At 49.4% G+C, this 19,254-nt stretch overlaps 1 protein-coding gene across 2 annotated transcripts in view; it reads left to right on the top strand.

The window, feature by feature from the left end:
* LOC101793562 (sodium- and chloride-dependent betaine transporter) overlaps positions 1-15,649 on the top strand; it is a 32,260-nt gene extending 16,611 nt beyond the window's left edge. For both annotated transcript variants that reach the window (XM_038173460.2, XM_005011462.6), the window contains 9 exons: positions 1,406-1,540; positions 3,018-3,121; positions 3,976-4,100; positions 4,208-4,320; positions 4,993-5,130; positions 6,328-6,430; positions 11,293-11,393; positions 12,460-12,630; positions 14,409-15,649. In XM_038173460.2, the coding sequence (XP_038029388.1) occupies positions 1,406-1,540; positions 3,018-3,121; positions 3,976-4,100; positions 4,208-4,320; positions 4,993-5,130; positions 6,328-6,430; positions 11,293-11,393; positions 12,460-12,630; positions 14,409-14,552 (1,134 nt within the window). In that variant the 3' untranslated portion in view covers positions 14,553-15,649. The remainder of the gene's footprint in view (positions 1-1,405; positions 1,541-3,017; positions 3,122-3,975; positions 4,101-4,207; positions 4,321-4,992; positions 5,131-6,327; positions 6,431-11,292; positions 11,394-12,459; positions 12,631-14,408) is intronic.
* Positions 15,650-19,254: the final 3,605 nt, after the last annotated feature.

The following is a 19,254-nucleotide window of genomic DNA, read 5'->3' as shown; positions in this document are numbered from 1 at the left end:
GATTTTTCCATCACAGGTTTTGGCATACAGGACCTACTTTTTAATAGCCAGATGCAGTAACACAGGGTGGGTTTCCTAAAACATGCCTCAGGCCAGACAGGGTAGTTGTCTCCTCTGCAGGTAGTCATATTGAGATTGCAAGGGCACTGTCAAAAAATGCAGCTCCTTTCTACTTTTTCCTCACTGACAGTGTAGTAGGATAGGCAGTGGGGAGGTACCAGAAGCTCTATGTGCATAATTTTGTTCACCAGTTGCAGAGTAAACAGGATGCCGGGGTTGACTGCCAGGCTGCACGGATCTGATAACCCTTCCAGACCCTTGTGTCTGTGCTTCTGTGACTTAAGGAGTCTGAGCTTAAAGAAACAATGGTGACCTCTGCAAAATAATTGTGTTCAACTCCACGAAGACTCATTTTCATTAAAAGCCTTTTCCTTTCATGCATTTTGCCCACCCTTGTACTTTCTCCGTGTTTCCTTTCCTTATGCATCCAGCTGATGTGTATAAATGCCCCACAGAAGTGATTTCTGAAGGTAGATTTTCATACTTGTGCCAAAAGTGCTCATATTCTGCTTCAGTAAGGGAACAGTAAGAGTACCACACACTGTGACTTATTTGACCAACAATCATTAAGCAGCAGCAACTTTGTTTTAAACCCCTCACTACGAATCCATAGAGTAAACAAGCCTGCGTATTACTTGGATGAATTTTAGTAATGAATACCTGTTAGGAAGTTGCAGCTTGCTCGTGGATATTTTGCAAACAAACAAACAAACAAAAATGTCAAGCTAGTCAATGGATTAGAGATGATTAATTCTGATTTAATATTTGTTTACCTCACACGCAAGAAGACGTGAAAGAAAGCTTTACGTGAGCAATGGTCCATGTCTCCTTGAAAGGCTTTGAGGTTCTTGGTGCCCCCATTTTTTACCTGTGAGCTCAGAAGCGATGAGGGAAACACATGAGCATCCTCTGGAAATGAGGTATCTCATATTGGGCACAAAAAGTTGCTATTTAATTTGGAAAGCCCTTGCTGGGAATGGGATCATTTTAATAACTCCTCATTAAAACTCCGTGACAGGAGGAGACCCAGGTTTCTTTTGCAGCTCTAGAAAGATGAAGAGAACAGCTTGAGAGCAGGGAAATGATGATGGCTGGAAGGAGAAAATAGCAAGAGCAACCAGTGGCACAGCCTTGGGTGAGGAACAAAATGCAGATTAACTAAGCCACTGCTGAGATCTAACCTTGATTAATCCCTTCCCTACCCCACGACTACGTGAGCAGTAGCAGCTAAGGCCGATGGCAGAGCCAAGGCTGGTGTGTAGGGTGGGGGCTGCAGATGAGAGGAGCCGATACCTGCACCCCATCCCCGCTGACCATCTCCCCTGTGGTTTCCTCACGTCCACAGGTCGTGTACTTCACCGCCACCTTCCCCTACGTGATGCTGATCATCCTGCTGGTGCGGGGAGTCACGCTGCCGGGTGCTGCCGAGGGGATCATCTTCTACCTGAAGCCGGACATCTCCAGGCTGGCAGACCCGCAGGTGGGTGGGCGCGGGCCCTTGGGGCTGCTGCTGCGTGAGCATCTGGCTGTCTGCCCTGAAGGGGGACCTTCAGACCTCTGCAAGGAGCCGAGAGGGGTCTGTCCCCCACCCAGCACAGCCTTTCTGCTGGGGCGCACAGCACGTGGGTCGTTTCCACTCACGGGCTGGGCGAAAGCAGCACAGCGCATGAAATATTCAGCGCGGAGCAGATGGTCCTGCTGGTTCTTAAAGACAAATAATTAGGGAAAGGTGGGGTGAAAACAATTTACCACTTCTCATTTCTTCTGGTCCTCTTAGAGCGTTGTTTGGCAAGGACAGGGCCCTCCTGAGACCCGTTGCACGCTGACAGTGCATGCTGGAGCCGGGCAGTGGGTTCGCTTCCCCTGTCCCAGCTGGGCAGCACCCTTGGGGGCTGCAGACCCCTCTCCAAGGAGCCTCTGGTGTCTTCTCTCTGCCTCAGCAGGCTGCCTCCCATTCCCAATGGGCTCAGCAATGCCCCACATGCCTGTGCCATCCCCGGGAGGTGTCAGTGCAGCCCCCCCGCCCTCGAGAAGAGCATTTAAACACCGCCGCTGCTAATTATTCCACCACCAAATTTTCTCATGGCGGCTGCCAAGCAATATGCTTAGTCCACAGCCCCAGCTTACCTCCCGCATCTTCCCAGATGGCCGAAGCCCCAACTGCTCCCAAACCAGCTGCCAAACACACTGTCTTCCCCCAAATGGCTTTCAGATGCAATTATGTGTTGTCAATACAAAATCTGCAGTGCGCCGAGCGCGAGAGCCAGCTGAACATAAATGGCATTTTAATATCAAAATAAATAACAGGGGGGCGACGGGGGCTGAATGTGTTTTATTCATGGCCAGAGCTTATTCGGAGAAAGCCTCCCTGTCTTTTAAAAGCTAACCAAAGCTGACATGGTCTTTCTAGGCTGCTGCAAGGCAGTGCGGCAGGGGTGAGGGATTCTGCTGCTGATTTTAGGCGGAGTGTGAAGTTTGGGTGTAAAGGAGGATGTGTGCATGTGCCCATGCCTAAAGGGCTCCCATGTATGTGTATATCTGCTAAAGATTCATGCGGATTTAAGAGCAAGCACCCAGGCTGGGATTTTCTGAAGGCTGCCAAATTGCAGCTGCCTGCCTGTTTGCAGCTGGAGGCTGCTTAGAGGGAAAAGAGAGCAAGGGGGAGCGCACAGACAAACAAAGAGGTGGGCTGTTTTCCTTCCTGCCTGCTACCTTGCAGCTCAGGCAGGGCCAGGTTCACCCTGCAATGCACCAGGGCAGCAAGGGACCCTCCACAGGGCAGAGGGCTGGAGCAGAGGTGGACGAGCCCACTCAGTTTTCCCATGCAATGCCAGGGCACCCCTCAAACCTGAAATCTGTTTGTTCTGCCCTGATGGAGAGGTTGTTGCCAGACAGGGCACAGCCACTTGTTTAATTTTGTTGCCAGGTCTGGAGACCACTGCCCTTCTCTGTTCCAGGTCTGGATGGATGCAGGCACTCAGATCCTCTTCTCCTATGCCATTTGCCAGGGGTGCCTCACAGCTCTGGGCAGCTACAACAAATATACCAACAACTGCTACAGGTAAGGGGAGCCTGGGCTCCTGGCAGCCTTCTGGAAATTTGCTGCACCTGAGGAAGGCTCCGTCCACAGGGGAGACCTTGGGTCGTGCTCTTTTGCATGAGGAGGTGCTCGGAGTTTGGAAGCTGCAGACAACACAGCACAGGGATGGAGAGGGGCTATGGGAACACAGAAAACCCAGAAAATTGTTTTAGAAGTGCTCCCTTGCATGAGTCAGCTTGGAAATGGGAGGGATTGGAGGAGGAGGAATGGAAGTGGAGAATGTGTCCAGCCAGCGTGGAGACACCACGGGCTGTTTTGACAGGGTGAGCGAATGGTAGGTTGCGTGGCCAGCTCTGCTGTCACTTGCTGGGCAGGGGAGATGGTACAAAGATGATGATTGCTGGGCCCTCTGTCTCCAGTGCTTTACTAGCAGCAGGGTAATGCACTACCAGTGGCATTTTGATCCTATCAAGGAGATTAATTGAGCCTGTCTGGCCTCCTCCTTGACCTTGGATTGTTTTCTCCATGGCCTGACATGAAGCTCAGTGAAGCCATCAGGACCATTTCTGACACATCCCCAGAGCTCCAAGGAGCTGGAGCTCTGCTATTCCTTCAAGTATGGCTCCAGCATGGATGGAAAATTTAATAGTACTCTGGATGGAGACATCAATCACCTCTCCTCTTCATCCCTTCCCAAATAGGTGCTGCTGTGGCTGCTGGCAGGCAATTATTACTTCCCCACGGCTCCTCAAAATGTATCTGTCACCAGTGGAGCAGCACACTGACACCTTCCTCTAGTATCTTCCTCTAGTATCTCAGGTGCCTTGTGCTTAGGTGCAGAGGGGAACGATGCTCTCTCTGCTCTCCTCCCACAGGGACTGCTTCATGCTCTGCTTCCTGAACAGTGCCACCAGCTTCGTGGCTGGCTTTGCCATTTTCTCCGTGCTGGGCTTCATGGCTCGAGAGCAGGGTGTGCCCATAGCAGAAGTGGCTGAATCAGGTGGGTTTTCCCGGGAGGCTTCAGAGCCTGAGGAGGGCAGTGGGGGCCTTTTTGAAGCGAAAGCCAGCATGGAGGGAGCTCATGGTCATGCTACTGTCTGTTGCCAGGTCCTGGGCTGGCTTTCATAGCATACCCCACAGCAGTAACGATGATGCCCGTGTCTCAGCTCTGGTCCTGCCTCTTCTTCCTCATGCTGATCTTCTTGGGACTGGACAGCCAGGTACAGCAAACAGTTTCTCCATGTCTAACTCCCAAAATACTTGTAACCACACTGAGCACCTCCTGACAGCCATGGAAAAGGACGGGGTGGTGTGTGCTTTGCTAATACCTCACATACATCCCCACACTGGCCACAGCACTTCCACGCTGTGGGTGCTCAGAGCCATGGCCAGTGGCTACGTGTGGTGGCATCCTTCTCCTCAAAGGAGAGGTTGTCCCAGCTACGTCCCCAGCTGCAAATGGGAATGGTGCTGTTTTCCACTGCCTGCATCTCACTGGAGCAATCCCCTGTGTGCTCCCCTCAGCACTGGGCCCATCTCTTACCTTCCTGTACCCTTGGTACCACAGGAGGAAAACCCAGTGGAGCCATGTGCAGTCTTTGTGTGCTGGTTGGAGGGGACAGGAGGGTGTCCCAGCATGGCTGCCAGGCAGGGCACTCTGCTCAGGCTCCACTTTGCAGCACCTCAACCCCTGAGCATGAAGAACGAGGTCTCACACCTCCATTTCTCATTTGTCCTGGCTCCCTGTGCATCACAGTGGCAAGGGGAGCTCCCTTCTGTCCCAGTGCTTGCTGGTGCCATCTCAGATGCTTCCTCACCCTGCTCAAGGGCTGCATCTGCATGTGCCTGGGGAAGGAGAGACACTGGGCTTTCTGACCTGCCTTCTCCTGCAGTTCGTCTGTGTGGAAAGCATGGTGACAGCTCTCATTGACATGTTCCCGGCCGTGTTTCGGAAGAAGGGGCGTCGAGAGCTGCTGATCCTGACCATCGCCGTCATTTGCTACCTGCTGGGCCTGCTGCTGGTCACTGAGGTAAGAAAGGCGGAGCTGGGTTACAACAAAGCACCAGAAGCCCTGCTAGACTGCTCTGGAGGAGCACTTAGAGGCAGCAGGCTTGTCTTTGATGCTGTTATTTATCCTTAATTTCCGATGCATTAGCTGGTGTCTCTCCCAGCCAGTGTGATGCTCCTACACCAATATAGAGCCACAGAGCCCAACCTGCCACAGCGACAGTCCTGCAGCCCCGCGAGGCTGCCTGACGCACAGCCCTGTGCAAATACCAGCTTGCTAAAATGAGCACTGTTCACGTGTAGAGGCTGATCAGCAGGCATTTGCTGGCTACTTTCCACAAGGAACAGGGCAGCAGGAGGGAAGGATGGGGTAATGGCTGCATCACTCCCTTCCCTGGGTCAGGGGAGAGCCTGTCATCCTTGGACCATAGGCAGCAGAGTCATGTTGATGCAGTGTTGATGCTACGGACATGGTGTTTGTCCACAAAATGTGGTGCTGTGCTGTGCCTGCACACCACACGCGTGGGCAGGGGGCTCAGCCCTCCTCCACGCTGCCCCCACCCACTGCGTGGTGACAGCTAATTCCTGCTAAGCCTCTTAGCCACCGCTGAGAGATCCTCCAACGGGATCCTGGCTCAGGATTTGCTGAAGGCAGCTCCCACTGCGATCAAGAGAGCTTGGACTGTGAAGCTGGGTTCAGGGATCCCATGGCTTTTGTGTGCCCCCTTGCACCCACATGTGGTGGGATGAAGGGTTAGCTTTCCTGCTGCTCTGTCAGTGTCTGGAGTCCTCCAGCACTGTTGGAAACATCTGCTCGATTTCTAACAGAGCAGCTTTCTCTTTGAGAAAACACATGAAAATACGAGGGAGGAGTCCACTGAGCTGCTTCAGAGGTAGCTGACAGCAAGTGAGAAGGCTCAGCCCGTAGGCAGGGGCAGCAGGGGAGGGGTGTGCTTCTGTCATCGTGCTGCTTGGACCTTGAGCAATGCATAAAGATTAATAGAGATAAAATACGGTATCTGAATATCCTAATCCTCCAGATCCCAATTTCTTAGGTGCAGAGATTTGCACTGCCACATCGTATTTTGGAATGATGCTGGTCGTTTGCTATGTAGTTAATAAAAAAACAAACCAAACCAAAATGAAACAAAACCAACAACGAAACGGTTTCCACTCCTGTGGGCATAGAAACACTCCCTCTTCTCTCCCTCTTTCGCAGGGCGGGATGTACATCTTCCAGCTCTTTGATTACTATGCTGCCAGTGGCACCTGCCTGCTCTTCGTGGCCATTTTTGAAGTCATCTGTATAGGATGGGTGTACGGTAAGTAGAAGACAAAAGCCTGTGTTGCTCCATCTCAAGGCAAGGACTGGGAGTGAAGAAGTGGAGGTGGATAGAAAAGATCCATCCACTCCCTTAGGGGGCAAAGAAATGCTGCAATGTTCCTCTTTTTTGTCTGTTTTCCAGTGTGTTTCCTTACAACATTTTTTTAGCTGCTCCACATTTGGAGTATGAATTTTCCATCCCTGAAGCTTCCTCAGCTTGTGTATCTTTTCTTCTCTCCCCAGCTTTCCTTTGAGTTAGAAAATCAGTTGCAGAAGAGTGATTGCTGCTCTTCAGCCTGTCTCAGTCTCCCTATCCTGGGCCTTTGGTCTAGTACTGCCGGTTCATTTCACACCAAGTGCTGGCGTGCAGACTTGCTATGTGTCACATCTGTGACGATGCTTGTTTCTTGTTTGCATGGGCTGTGATGGCATTCATAGAAACATGTGGGACTTGGCTCTCAGGGAGCTGTAACTAGACCATGCAGGAGCAGGATTAGTCTGAGCTCCACGAACTATCAGAAGGAAACCAAGGGCAGGCTTCTGCAGGCACAAGCACCATACCATACCTCTTTTGATGGTCAGAAACCTGTGCTTGGAAAAGAGTATAGCCGTGGAGTTTTCCAACAGGAAATGATTCTTTCTGGGAATATTCTTGCAGCTTCTAACAACTACTGCCTAAGGGATTTCTAGAGCCAGAAGTAAAATCTTTCTATTTATTTCACTTCTGTGATTTTTTCCAGTTGGGTCAGACAAGCATTTATCACCCACGAAACCCCATAGCAAGGAGCTCTATGGCTTGGTGTGGTGTTGCATGAGGAGTCACTAACTTTTGCTTGTTTTGAACCTGCCACCTGCTAGTTTTATTTGGTGCCACCTGGGTCTTACTTTAGAAGAGACAGTGAACAGTCAGCCCCTCTTTGCACTCTTCACCACCTGCAGCTTTACCAAGGTTGCAGTGGCCATACTTCAGTAGCTGATGAAGTGGTTCTCGGGTTCTCCAAACACTTTATATACAGCAATAGCCAATTTCTTGTCTGGATGGGCTCCCCTCTAACTGAAATGTGAGCAGGTCCAGCTGCTTGTGCTTGACCTCCCAGGGAAGCAAGAAAGGCAGGTCTGTAAGAAAGGCAGGTCTGTAGGAGAGATTTATTTCAGTGAGATGTCCTACAGGGGAAGCTCACCTGAGGGCTTGCAGTGCCAGATCCTGGCCAGGTTTAAATTTAAAGTCAATGTCTATACATCCCCCATGGGATTTCCAGGGAGAAGGAGACATTCCTGTCCATGCATGACAGGGCTCCACTATCAGCACACTGAGTTACATGAAGCTTACAGTGCAGTTTGTGCATCCTGCTGCCCCGCTCCTCATGGAAAGTAGCCATTACACAGGCCTGGTTCTGGGCTGAGAAACAGTCGGCAGGCTGAGGTGGGCCATCTTAGTGGAAAAGATGTGCCTAGTGCCAGCCACTGCTTTTTTCCCTGCCTCAGATTTGGCAGGACCGAGCCTCTTGCTTACACTGTGAAGAATTACAGCGTTTCTGCTAACACAAATACGCGCTCCGAGTTTCCCCTCTCCCAGCACATACGCCAGCCACCCACCGCTTGGCAGCTTCCCTCTGCTGCCAGGCAGATGCTCTCGCTGAGATCCGAGGCTTTCCTCACGTATCACCCTCTGCCCATGCAAGGATCTCAGGCATCCCACCTGCAGGGAGGTGCTGGAGGTGGTTTGGTTTCCCCCACACACCTCTGTCCCTTCCGTTTTGGGACAGCCAACCTTCATACAATCAAGCACACTTTTTGCACGCTGGGGTTTGCAGCATGATACCATGGAAATGTGACGTGGGGAGGACGTTTTCCAGGCAGTCACAGTGTGCACATTAGGATCAGCAGGAGAAAGGGAGGGCCTCCATCGCTGCAAGAGAGATGGGGCTGAAACCATCAGGACTGTTTACAAAGCTAGAGCAAACTGAGGCTAGCAGGTACCTGTGGGTGGCCCCAGGGTAAATCTGTGCCCTGCTGGCATAAATCTTTCTCTGTCTTTTTACTCACATGCAGTGTGGCTACCAACAGCAGCAGGCTCCTCCTGGCTGGATCCTGCCCATCGGGCTTGCACTCGCTGGGCATGCTTTATCCTCTCAGGTGCACCTGCTACAGCCTTACGTGCTTGTTTATGGACAACAAGGGCTCCTTAAAAGTACCTGTGCTCAAAGAGTGTGTTGTTCCTGCAGTGCCCCAACACCTCTGCTGCTGGCATTGCACACAGGTTTGGTGCAGGGGTGGGCGCTGCAGGTTTGGGACAGCGAGGGAGCAGATACAAGATTAGCTTTATGGTATGGAGCCAAGGACATCACCTATTGACATCCTGTGCATGAAATTCAATACACATGAATGCAAATAAATGCAGCTTTGGATAAAACGTTTTAAAAGGTGGACTTTTTTATATGCTCCAAACTAAAAATTTGAATAGATTGTATTGAGAAATATTTCCCAGAATATATTCTTGATCTGTGAAATTCACCGTTTCTGGGTGTGGAAGAAAAAAAATCTTAGTTTCTTTCAGTTTGGGTATCAGTTGCAGTTGTTTTAAGCTACTTAAAATGAGAAGGGTTCCACAAGGACAAAATATAAGGATATAAGCAAATCTACAGTTGGGTTAATATGAAATTTATTCCAACAAATTTATGTAGCAAAATAAAATGAGTTGCCAGGAAGACTGCAGCATCTGTGAAAGCATGTAGGACTGGTCAGCAGAAGAGAAGTGATACTGGTGTGCACGGACAGCTGCCCTGAGCCTGCACAGCAGCTCCCTTGTCTTGGGATAATGGGGATAACAGCAAACATCTTTGTTCAATCCAGCAGCAGTATCTTTGAGGAGGCTTAAGGATTCCCCTTCTGGAGCTTTATCTAATCCTTCTCATGCGCTGGGAAGGAAGGGGGACTGCACATGGCCTCCAGCTTCTAGTTTGCTCAAAAAGCCAATGCTGAGTAATTGAACTGATGACTTCTTAAGCTTGATTACCTCTTCATGTGCCTGTGAGATGCAGAACACGTAAAACCTCCTGTTCATATACTCTCTGAGGCCATTCTTGTCAGGGCCCTTTGTCTTTCACCACTTCACCTCCTGACTGCCACAGTGGCCGTGGAAACACAGGACCTGATGGCTATACTACAGGGAACAGGGATAAGGATGGGTGGAGGCACGCAGCAGCTAATGGTGTAAGGCTTGTGTTGTTTCCTTGGTGGGGGATGGATGTCTGTGTGTCTTTCTTTTGGTCCGACACCTTTGTGTTTCCTGGATCACTCTGTCTCTTTCACTAGCTCCAAATTTGCAGTGGAACTGACTTCAGCCACCAGTGTAAATGAATTTATCCATCGTGTCTCTGACATCACGGTGTGTTTCTGTGGAAACACTGTGTGGTATAAGAGACTGCACTGTGCTCAGACTGTAAACTGCAAGTCGGATCATTTATCATGCTCTCCTTTTTTTCCACCCTGTGGAAGATTTCAGCTTTTTGGCAGAACACGTGTTTATACCATCTCCCTTTCATCCCCAATATATTTTCAGAAATGCTATCTGAAGCCTCATGGGATTTACCGCTTGGAAGTTTTAGGGTTCTGTTCTCTGATGTAGGCTCTGCTCCCACACGAGCCTGCGCGTCCCCTGATATGCCACAGCTTGTTTTTGCTCGAGGCTACTTGTTAACTTGCCAACTCAAGATGGGAGCCATGAGGTATTCGAAGAACCTTCTCCTCCCCATCCTAAGTACTTCAAAAGGCTGGTTTTAACAGGGCTTTCCTGCAAACATTAGTCATGGGATACAGAAAATTACACAAAGAATTACAGAAAAGAAAAGCATACATAATGTGCTTTTGTAGAACTCACATAAAGGAATCATAATACTGGGGCTTAATTCTAGGACAGAAAACCCCAAATAAAACCCAGCAAACCCTAAGCACCTGCAGGTGTGGCAAGTCCTCTGGGCATATTTTTCCCAGCCTTCTGCTGTCAAGATGCAAAGAAGCATGGTCTCACCACACTTGTATGTGGGAAATGTGGCATGGCCTTGATTTCAAACAACCCTAAAGGCAGAAACCTTTCTTTATCAGCTAAGCACTGTGATAAAGCATCGGTAAGATAAATGTTATTTCATCCCAGAGATACTTAAGTGGTAACCCTTTCTCTGGAGAGGTTAGTTTGAGCATTTTGTCTCATATTGTTACCCTATTTAATCTAAGGCTGTCTCATGTAGTACTTCTAGTAGTTAGGAAGATGTTAGTGCATCTTATGAATGACTTTTTGATTCTTCTTCCTTTTGCTTCTCTTTTTGGTGTAAGGATCTTACACCTTGAAGACATCCTAGCCTACAAGCTCTGCTGAAGTCCATTTGCATTGTGTTTTTTCCTCTGCATACTATTGCATACATATTCAATTTATGCTTTGCGTTGGGAAGAGTTAATGGACAGGGTCTCATCAGTTGAAGGACTTTTAGATGATCTTTAGAGGTACATCCCTCTTTGGTGTATCATAAAGTTCAGTTGGGTGCAGACTATTATGGACAAAGTAATCTAGCGAGTGAAGCTAAGGAGAGAAAGAAGAGATCAGACACCACAGTGTAACTCAAAACTTTCCAAAAAGTTATGGCTGAAGTTAAAAACTTCCATCTGCATTTAGCCACAGATGGGCTTTCTGAACGCCAGCAAAGCTTGTCAACTGTTATTTTACTAGGATAGCTATGTGTTTTGCCAGGAAGAGATATTGAGGACAGAGAAGGTTGGGATCTGAAGTGAGTAGTGATCAAAGGAAAGAGCAATGATCTCACCTCCTCACCTCTGACTTTATCTCCGTGCTGGCTGGTGGTGAAGGAGCCAACCGCTTCTACGACAACATTGAGGACATGATTGGTTTCCGGCCCTGGCCCTTGATCAAGATATGCTGGCTGGTCATCACCCCGGGCCTGTGCTTGGTGAGTATGTGCAAGTACCACAACACAACACGTTATTCTGGGTCCCTGCATTCTCTGATTTGTTTTCAAGGTGCTGTGTAGTTTTATCAAACCACTATGGAGAAGCACAAGCTTATCCATCGCTGAGGTGGCAACTTGTTCCCTTTGTAAAGCTTTATCTTTTGCCTGGAAAACTAATTAAGCCTGAAGAGCCATTTGTTTACTGTGCAGGCAAAAGAAAATGCACACTCAAAGTTTGAAGAGGTTTGGTCAAATTTTGAATAAAAAGCTGGTGAGTATTACCCTATTCTGAAATACTCACTTCAGCCTGTGTTCCTGTGACCTCCAATGACTCAGAAATGTGTTTTTATGGCCATTTGCTTTCCATATTATTAAATATATTTGAAAACTTCTGTGACAACTGTGTTTTAAAATCAGGAAACCCTAAGTCAGACAAGTTCTTGCCTGTTTTGAGTATGTCCAGTTTTGCCCCACAGGTGTCCACATGTTTTCTGAGGCAAATTCTGCTCCTGTGCTTGATCTTGCGAGCTGCTTTCTTTGACCTCAGTGGGAACATAGACAAGACGTATACCCACAGTTTACAAAATATTTCTGGTCCCCTGTCCTTGGACTCCACTAGGACTTGAATATTGGGGGAATCCTCAAAGCAAGCCTGATCCAGCCCAAATAATCTGAGAGCTCTGTGGCTAGAGACCCCCTAGAGGTATCAATCTGGGCCCACACAGTACTTCTGGAGGGCTTCTGAGGGGGACAACAACAATTCCTGACCTTGATATGACTAAAATGCCATATCAGTGCTCATGGACTCTCAGAGCTGCTGCCAGCCTCGCATAGGTTGCACACAGGGAGCCTGAAGGCTTTGCACTGCTGTGAAGCCTGGACCTGGCTGTGAGCTGACCCCACGTGCAGTCAGCAGGCACCAAGCCCTGCCTTGCTGCAGCAAGAAATGTCTGTGCCAGGTCATGCAAGGCAGCACACTCATTGCCACCTGGCACTTGTAGGGTGACCAGACTGCCATCTGGCTCTGTTCCCTGTCCTCTGGCTATGTCTGTTCTCTGCTCCTCAGGCTGTCTTCCTGTTCTCCCTGATCAAGTACACACCCCTGAAGTACAACAACACCTACGTGTACCCAACCTGGGGCTACGTGCTGGGCTGGATGATGGCACTCTCCTCCATGGTCTGCATCCCTCTCTATGCCATCTTCATCCTCCTGAGAACCAAGGGACCTCTGAAGCAGGTACTGAGATGGTGGTCACTGGGTGAATTGCTGCTGCTTCCCCATGACGGCGCATGGGAATGGCACCAGGGAAGATGCACTTAGCACATTTCTCCACGGAGAAGGTGGCTTTTCCCCAGAGTGTCCTATAGCTATTGCTGACAACTTGTGGGGCTTGGAGGGGTCTCTCTTGGAGACTCACACTAGTGCACACCTGGTACAAAACCAGGATCTGTTTTGCCTTTACTTCTCATCCCTTCCCCTGCTCCCCTTTTAGTGCTGGGCGAGAGCTGTGTTATTTTCTCTGAAGAAATTGCACACGGGCTATTAAAGAGGAGATGCTCACAGGTCTGTAGAGGTCTGCCCTATGCCATGGCCAAGCCTGCTCTCTTTCACTGTAGACCCCTTGGCCTCATGCTAGGAAGACTGTCTAGGAAGTTGTGGCTGGCACCATGTCTGACTCCCCACAGCTCAGAACTTTTACATGTCTGTATAAGGACATGGAGATGTCTGTGAAGTAATTGCCCAAATGTCCCACTCGCTAAATAGGTAATATTTCTCACCTGTTGCAAAGTGCTTTGAGCCTTTGGGCTGAAATGCAGCTGTAAGTGGTGCTAATGCTTATGTTACAGCACATCCAAGGAATTGATTTGGCCAATTTCAGACTGAGGGTTTTTCTATTTGCCCTGGTTTGAATTATATTAGCTGTAATTTCCAGGGACTTCTCCGTTACATTATTATGAAGAAACTTTCGAGGATGTGCTTGAGGCATGCAGGAAGGAATCAGCTGCCAAGCTCGGGCTGATTCAGGGGAGAATCAAAGCCAACCGCATGACACCTCCCAGAATATTTGCTCCTGTTTTGTAAACAAGTTTTCTCAAAATATACCTGTTCCATTTTTCCAGTCATGCCCCACAAATGTATTGAATTAATTTCCCGATACAGCTGCTTCCAGGTACGGTGCCTTTTAACTGAATATTGCAAACCTTTCACTGAAAGCAAGCATTTAATTGGTAATTATGATCAGTTGCTGCAACAAACTGATTCCCCTTGTTACACTTGACTGATCAAGAAACACAAATGTTGTTTTTAAATGTGTCTGATTAAGACAGCTCAAGTCCCAAGCACTGAAAACTTGCAATGAGCTGCTGATAGAGTAGCTCCAGGCCAAGGCTGGTTTCATAAATCATGGGGCAAATACTTCTGAATAAATGACTGAAATCCTGAATCCTGGCAGGCACTTCACAGTGAGTGGAAGCACTGAAATTAATCAAATGGGTCATGGATGAGTTGCCTGCTCTGCTTTTGATATGCTTTGCAAGGAAGGAGCGTACCGTGGCCTGAACAGCTCACGAAGGGACAAGTAGCTGTGGCTGTGGGTACTCAGCAGGGACATCATATCCCAGTCCCCACCAAACTCAAAGGGAAGCAGGGCTACTCGGCATAGGGAAACAGTATTGGGCTTTACTTTTTTTTTTTTTTTTTTCCCTGTGGCCATAGAAGAATGTCTGTGGGGTAATAACTAGCGCCTTTCTGCCAACAAGTACATCTGTGAGGCCCTGTATGTCAGGTGTCAGTCCACAGGAAGGGTCTGAGCCCAGGGGTGGAATATTTTTTGCTGCAAGCAGCTAAAGAAAGCCTTCCCTCCTTCCTCTCCCATCCATGGCCATTCAGCAGGAGAGGAGTGGGAGCTGCATGCATTAGCTCTCTGGACGCCTTTGCCCCCAGCAGTGGTTGCAGATCACTGTTTGGTGTCACTTTGTTTATCAGCTCAATTAACAGAGACTTCCCCTCCACAGCGGCTCGTGCAGCTGATTTCCCCAGCAGAGGACCTGCCACAGGTGAAGAAGCACACGGCGTGTCTGCCCGAACCGGAGCGCAAGGAGCAGTCCCCTCCAGTCCAGGAGGTGCTCAGCATCACAGAGAGAGAAACGCACTTCTGAGGCACTGGGGATGTCGGCTTCGTGCTCCGGATTGATTCGCTCTCTCTCCTTCCTGAAGTAGTTTCTTTTCTCTCCTGGGCTCTTCCCTTCTCTCCTTCACATCTGAGACACCAGGGACATCTCTCCTTCCAGCTCCAGGACACCCTACGGACAACTCTCCCCGCTGGCAGCTGGACAGGGAGCAACACGCTTTTGTCAGAGGTGTCCTCCAGTACTGACACTGGCTGGGGGGGAAATAAATGTAAAAAAAAGTAATCTGTTAACAAAAAAAAAAAAGAAAAAAGGAAAGAAAAGAAAAAAAAAATAAAAGAAGCAGTGATGTTGGGAGGAGGAAAGGAAACCACAGTGGTGAGAGAGAGCAGAGAATAAAGGTGTGCGGGAGCAAAGTTAGGGATGCAAAGGCACAAAACGATGGGGCGTTAGCACAGGAAATAAGTGAGTGGGCTCAGAAGTACATAAGAAGCGTGAGGATGACAAAGGAAAGTGTATTGCTAGGTCACCTACATAGGAGGGAGAGGGAGCCAGTAATGTATCACAGGCAATGATGAAAGGAGGCTGCAGTGTGAGCAGTTACAGCTTCGGCTCTTGCTGAAAGGGACGAGTGACAGGGCGCTGGATGCAACCACAGTTACTGATGATGGATCTTATGGCAGGTGCAGGGTGGGAAAGGGATGAGGGATAGCTATCCATGGGATGTGGTCTCAGTCAAACCCACGTGGCCCAGTGAACATGCACCTGAGAGTGAAACAGCTGAGTCTTAGTTCTCTCAGAAAAATCATGGAGCGAAGGCAAAGTCCCAGAGCAGTTTGGTTAAAAATGAGCTGCAGCACAACAGAGAGAAATGAGACCCCAGGGACTGCACGCCCACAAATTTAACTGCACTGCTGGGGCATCTTATAGAGGAATTAATTGAAGGAGTTGATGGGCCTGATTCTGCGCTGCAGAGCAGCTTTGGGGCGAGGGTGGGAGAAGGATTGTGCTGCCTCGGCTCTACTGGTGACCACTCAGGGGAAAAGGCAGGCAAAATTGGGCACAACAGTCATAAACTCAGGCAAGATAAAGGGATAATTAATAAATAAATGGGTTCATTGGCAGCAGATTGTGTTGAAATAATGGTGTCTCATTGCACGGGTGGTCGTGAATGGGAGAGATTTCACAGGGATGCAGCATTCGGTGTGGTGCCATGCAGCCCTGTCCTGCAGAGGCTGGGACATCGCATGTGTGGCCCTAATGCTTAGTGCTAAAGCCCACCTGAATGCCTATCAGGATTTCGCGGTTAAAACCAGAGGAAAAGCCAGCAGCAGGATCTCCCTGGGAACCTTACTGTAACCCAGGGCACGCACGGTCGTGTGGAGCTGCCTTGCAATAGTGCCGTATCGCACCTTGCAGGAGAATTGCCATTAAAGAGAATCACGGGTGCCACAGGCTCCTTTCCCTTGTTCCACCTTCCAAGTAATTGCTTGTCCCCATGCTGTGTGGAGATAAACTGCCAGCACTAAAAGTAAGTGGGAAAATCAGGCCTCATCTGTGCCACGCAGTACCTTTTCCAATTGCTATGGGAACCTTATCTTTTGCACTCTTCTGTGAGTTTAACTGGTGAATTAGCATAGGGCAATTTTTTCCCCATTTAATTTCCTTTCCTATAAAAAACTAAAAATCATCGGTGAAATGAACGCTGAAAGTGAAGTATCAAATTTTTTACCTCTCTAGGATGTTATCATTTGATTGGAGACGATTTGCTGTAGAAGGTAGAGATAGCTGGCAAACCTCTTTCTTGTTCGCTACAAAGGAGCGCAGCACCACATAAGGCACCATTTACTTTATTTTATTTTTTAAGAGCTAAATGTCCTGGGAAGAGCTTAAAATCCACAGGCTTGCAGCCATGCCCTACAGTAAGCATTTTGACGTTTTCCCCCTCCCTTCCAGCAGTGCTGCTCACAGTTCGGTGGGGTGAGCCACCCTGCAGCAGGTCCCTACCTGCAGCTGGAGCAAAAACTGGTGGTCGCCACCACTGCAAGCCCAAGGCACATGGTGGTGCCATGGGGGCCCAGCCTGATTGTCTGGCAAAGCCACCAGCCCGATGGGTCTTGAGGGTGTTTGCCCTCCATCCACCACCCAACAGGAGTGTTCACAGGGGTCTGGTTTTGGTGGTAACCACCAGCAACATGTCAGTATTGGTCTTGAGGAAGATATCAGCCTTCTCTTCTTTAAGCAACATAAATTTAAATAGCAGGACTGGGTCTTGCCAACCAGGTTCAGTCTTAGGTATTAACATGGGCTTCTTGTACAACCCTTGGCTCCTCTTGCCATGCCTTTAAGGTGGAAGATAGTGTCTTGCTGCCAGAGAGGTGGTGATGTGTCCACTTTTCTTGAGGTAGCCTGATAATACTGCAATAATCCTAGACAGAAACTAATCACTGTGGTGGTTTTACTCGGGTGGGCAGCCGAGTTCCACCACAACCGCTCTCTCACTCTCCCTCCTCAAAGAGGAACGGGGAGAAAATATGATGGAAAGGGCTCAAGGGTTGAGATAAGGAAGAGGAGATCACACAGTAATTATTATGACGGGCAAAACAGACAGCACAGGGAGATAGTAAATTTTATTACTTATTACTAACAAACTAGAGAAGCGAGAAGCAAAGGAAAGACACCAAAAGCACCTTCCCCCCCATCCACCTTCTTCCACCTCCTTCCCCCGAGCGGTGCAGGGGAACGGGGGAATGGGGGTCATGGTCAGTCCCATGCTGTGGGGTCCCTCCCATGGGATGCAGTCCTTGCTGAACAGATCCGGCATGTGCTGCCCACAGGCAGCAGCTCTTCCAGAACTGCTCCAGATATGGGTCCGTACCACAGGGTCCATCCCTCAGGAGAAAACTGCTCCAACCTGGGTCCCCTACGGGCAGCAGCTCCTGCCAGGCCCACTGCTCCTGCGTGGTCTCCTCACCATGGGCTGCAGCTCTGGTCCAAGGGCTCTGGCTCCAGCAAGGGTCCTCCACAGGCCACAGCCTCTTTCAGTGCAGGTCCACCTGCTCCACCGTGGTCTCCTCCATGGGCTGCAGCGTGGAGATCTGCTCCATGTGGGACCCATGGGCTGCAGGGGGACAGCCTGCTTCACCATGGGCCTCTCCACAGGCCGCAGGGGATTGATTTCTGTTCTGGTGCCTGGAGCACCTCTCCCCTTCCTTCTCCACTGACCTTGGCGCGTTCACGGCTGTTCCTCACTCCTCTCACTCTCCCAGCTGCTGTGTGGTACAGCGTTTTTTTTTTCCCCTTTCTTAAATCTGCTCTCACAGAGGCTCAAACAACATCACTTATTGGCTCAGCTCTGGACAGCAGCGGGGCCCTTAACTAACATGAGGCAGCTTCTAGATCCTTCTCACAGAAACCACCCCTATGGCCCCCTGCTACCAAAACCTTGCCACGTAAACCCACTACACCAGTTCGGACCTGACACCGTGCAGTATACAACTGCTCACCTGAAGAGTTTATTCAGATTGGATACAGTTACATAGCACACTTGCAAGTATCATCGCATTATTGTCCTCTTTTGTAGTTTCAGGTAGGCAGTGATGAAATAGGAAGAACTCCTCTAAGGACTATGAAGAAGGACTTCAGAGCCTTGGGGAGACTGGTCAAGGGTTCGGGAGCACAAGTTGTGTTCTCCTCTATCCCTCCAGTTATAGGAAATAATGAGGGACTGGACATGATGAGCCAGTGGGTTAATAATTGGCTCCGAGCCTGGTGTAACGGGCAGGGTTCTTTTTTTTTTTTTTTTTTTTTTTGACCTTGAGTCAATTTACATGGGACCAAGCCTGCTGACAACAGACAGAAATAGGTCTTTTCACTGGCAGAAAAGGGTTTTAGGATGGCAGTTGGCACGGTTCATCGACAGAGCTTTTAACTAGGTATGGAGGGGGCAGGCGTGGAACTGAGGGCACCAGAAAGGAGCCTGGAGTAACATGCCAGTTCTCGTGGGTGAGGAATGTGCTAGCAAGACCTTGCAGTCTTGTGTCTCGGTGAAGGATGAGGATGACATACCATTGTGCAGGAAGGACACAAGGGTTGGTGGGAGGTTGGTTACTGTGGAGACACCTGAGTATGGTCAAGAGGGTATTAGGGCTTCTCCCTCCCAAAAGGTGGCCCAGCTGAGGTGCATTTACACTAATGCATGCAGTCTGGGTAACAGGAGGAGCTGGAGGCCACCATGCTCATAGGAAACTGGGAGGTAGTTGTCATCACAGAAACCTGGTGGGATGATTCCCATGACTGGAGTGTGGCTTTTGATGGCTACAAACTGTTCAGAATGGGTAGGTGAGGAAGGAAGGTAGGAGTTGCTCTCTGTGTTAGGAAGTAGAGAGACTGTCAAGAGCTGTGCCTGAGGAACAGCAATGAGCCGGTTGAGAGCTTGTGGGTGAAAATCAAGGATCGGTCCAGTAAAGGACATCTAGTGGTTGGGGTCTGCTACAGCGCTATCTGATTGATGAGGCCTTCTTGCTTCAGCTGCAAGAACTGTCACACTCACAAGCTCTTGTGCTGATGGGGGATTTCAACCACCAGGATATCTGCTGAGGAAGCCGCAGTGTTCACCCCCCCCCTTCCCCTAACCAATGCAGGAATAAGTGCAGACAGAGGCTTTGTGGGGTGGAAAAGTCAATTTAATACTGGGGTAATTGTGGCTGCCACCCCCAGCCCGTCCCCAGGT

Source organism: Anas platyrhynchos, chromosome 1, assembly GCF_047663525.1.
Source record: "Anas platyrhynchos isolate ZD024472 breed Pekin duck chromosome 1, IASCAAS_PekinDuck_T2T, whole genome shotgun sequence".
Classification (NCBI taxonomy): Eukaryota; Metazoa; Chordata; class Aves; order Anseriformes; family Anatidae; genus Anas; species Anas platyrhynchos.
The sequence above is the reverse complement of the archived record's forward strand: the minus strand, read 5'-3'. Positions and strand labels throughout refer to the sequence as shown.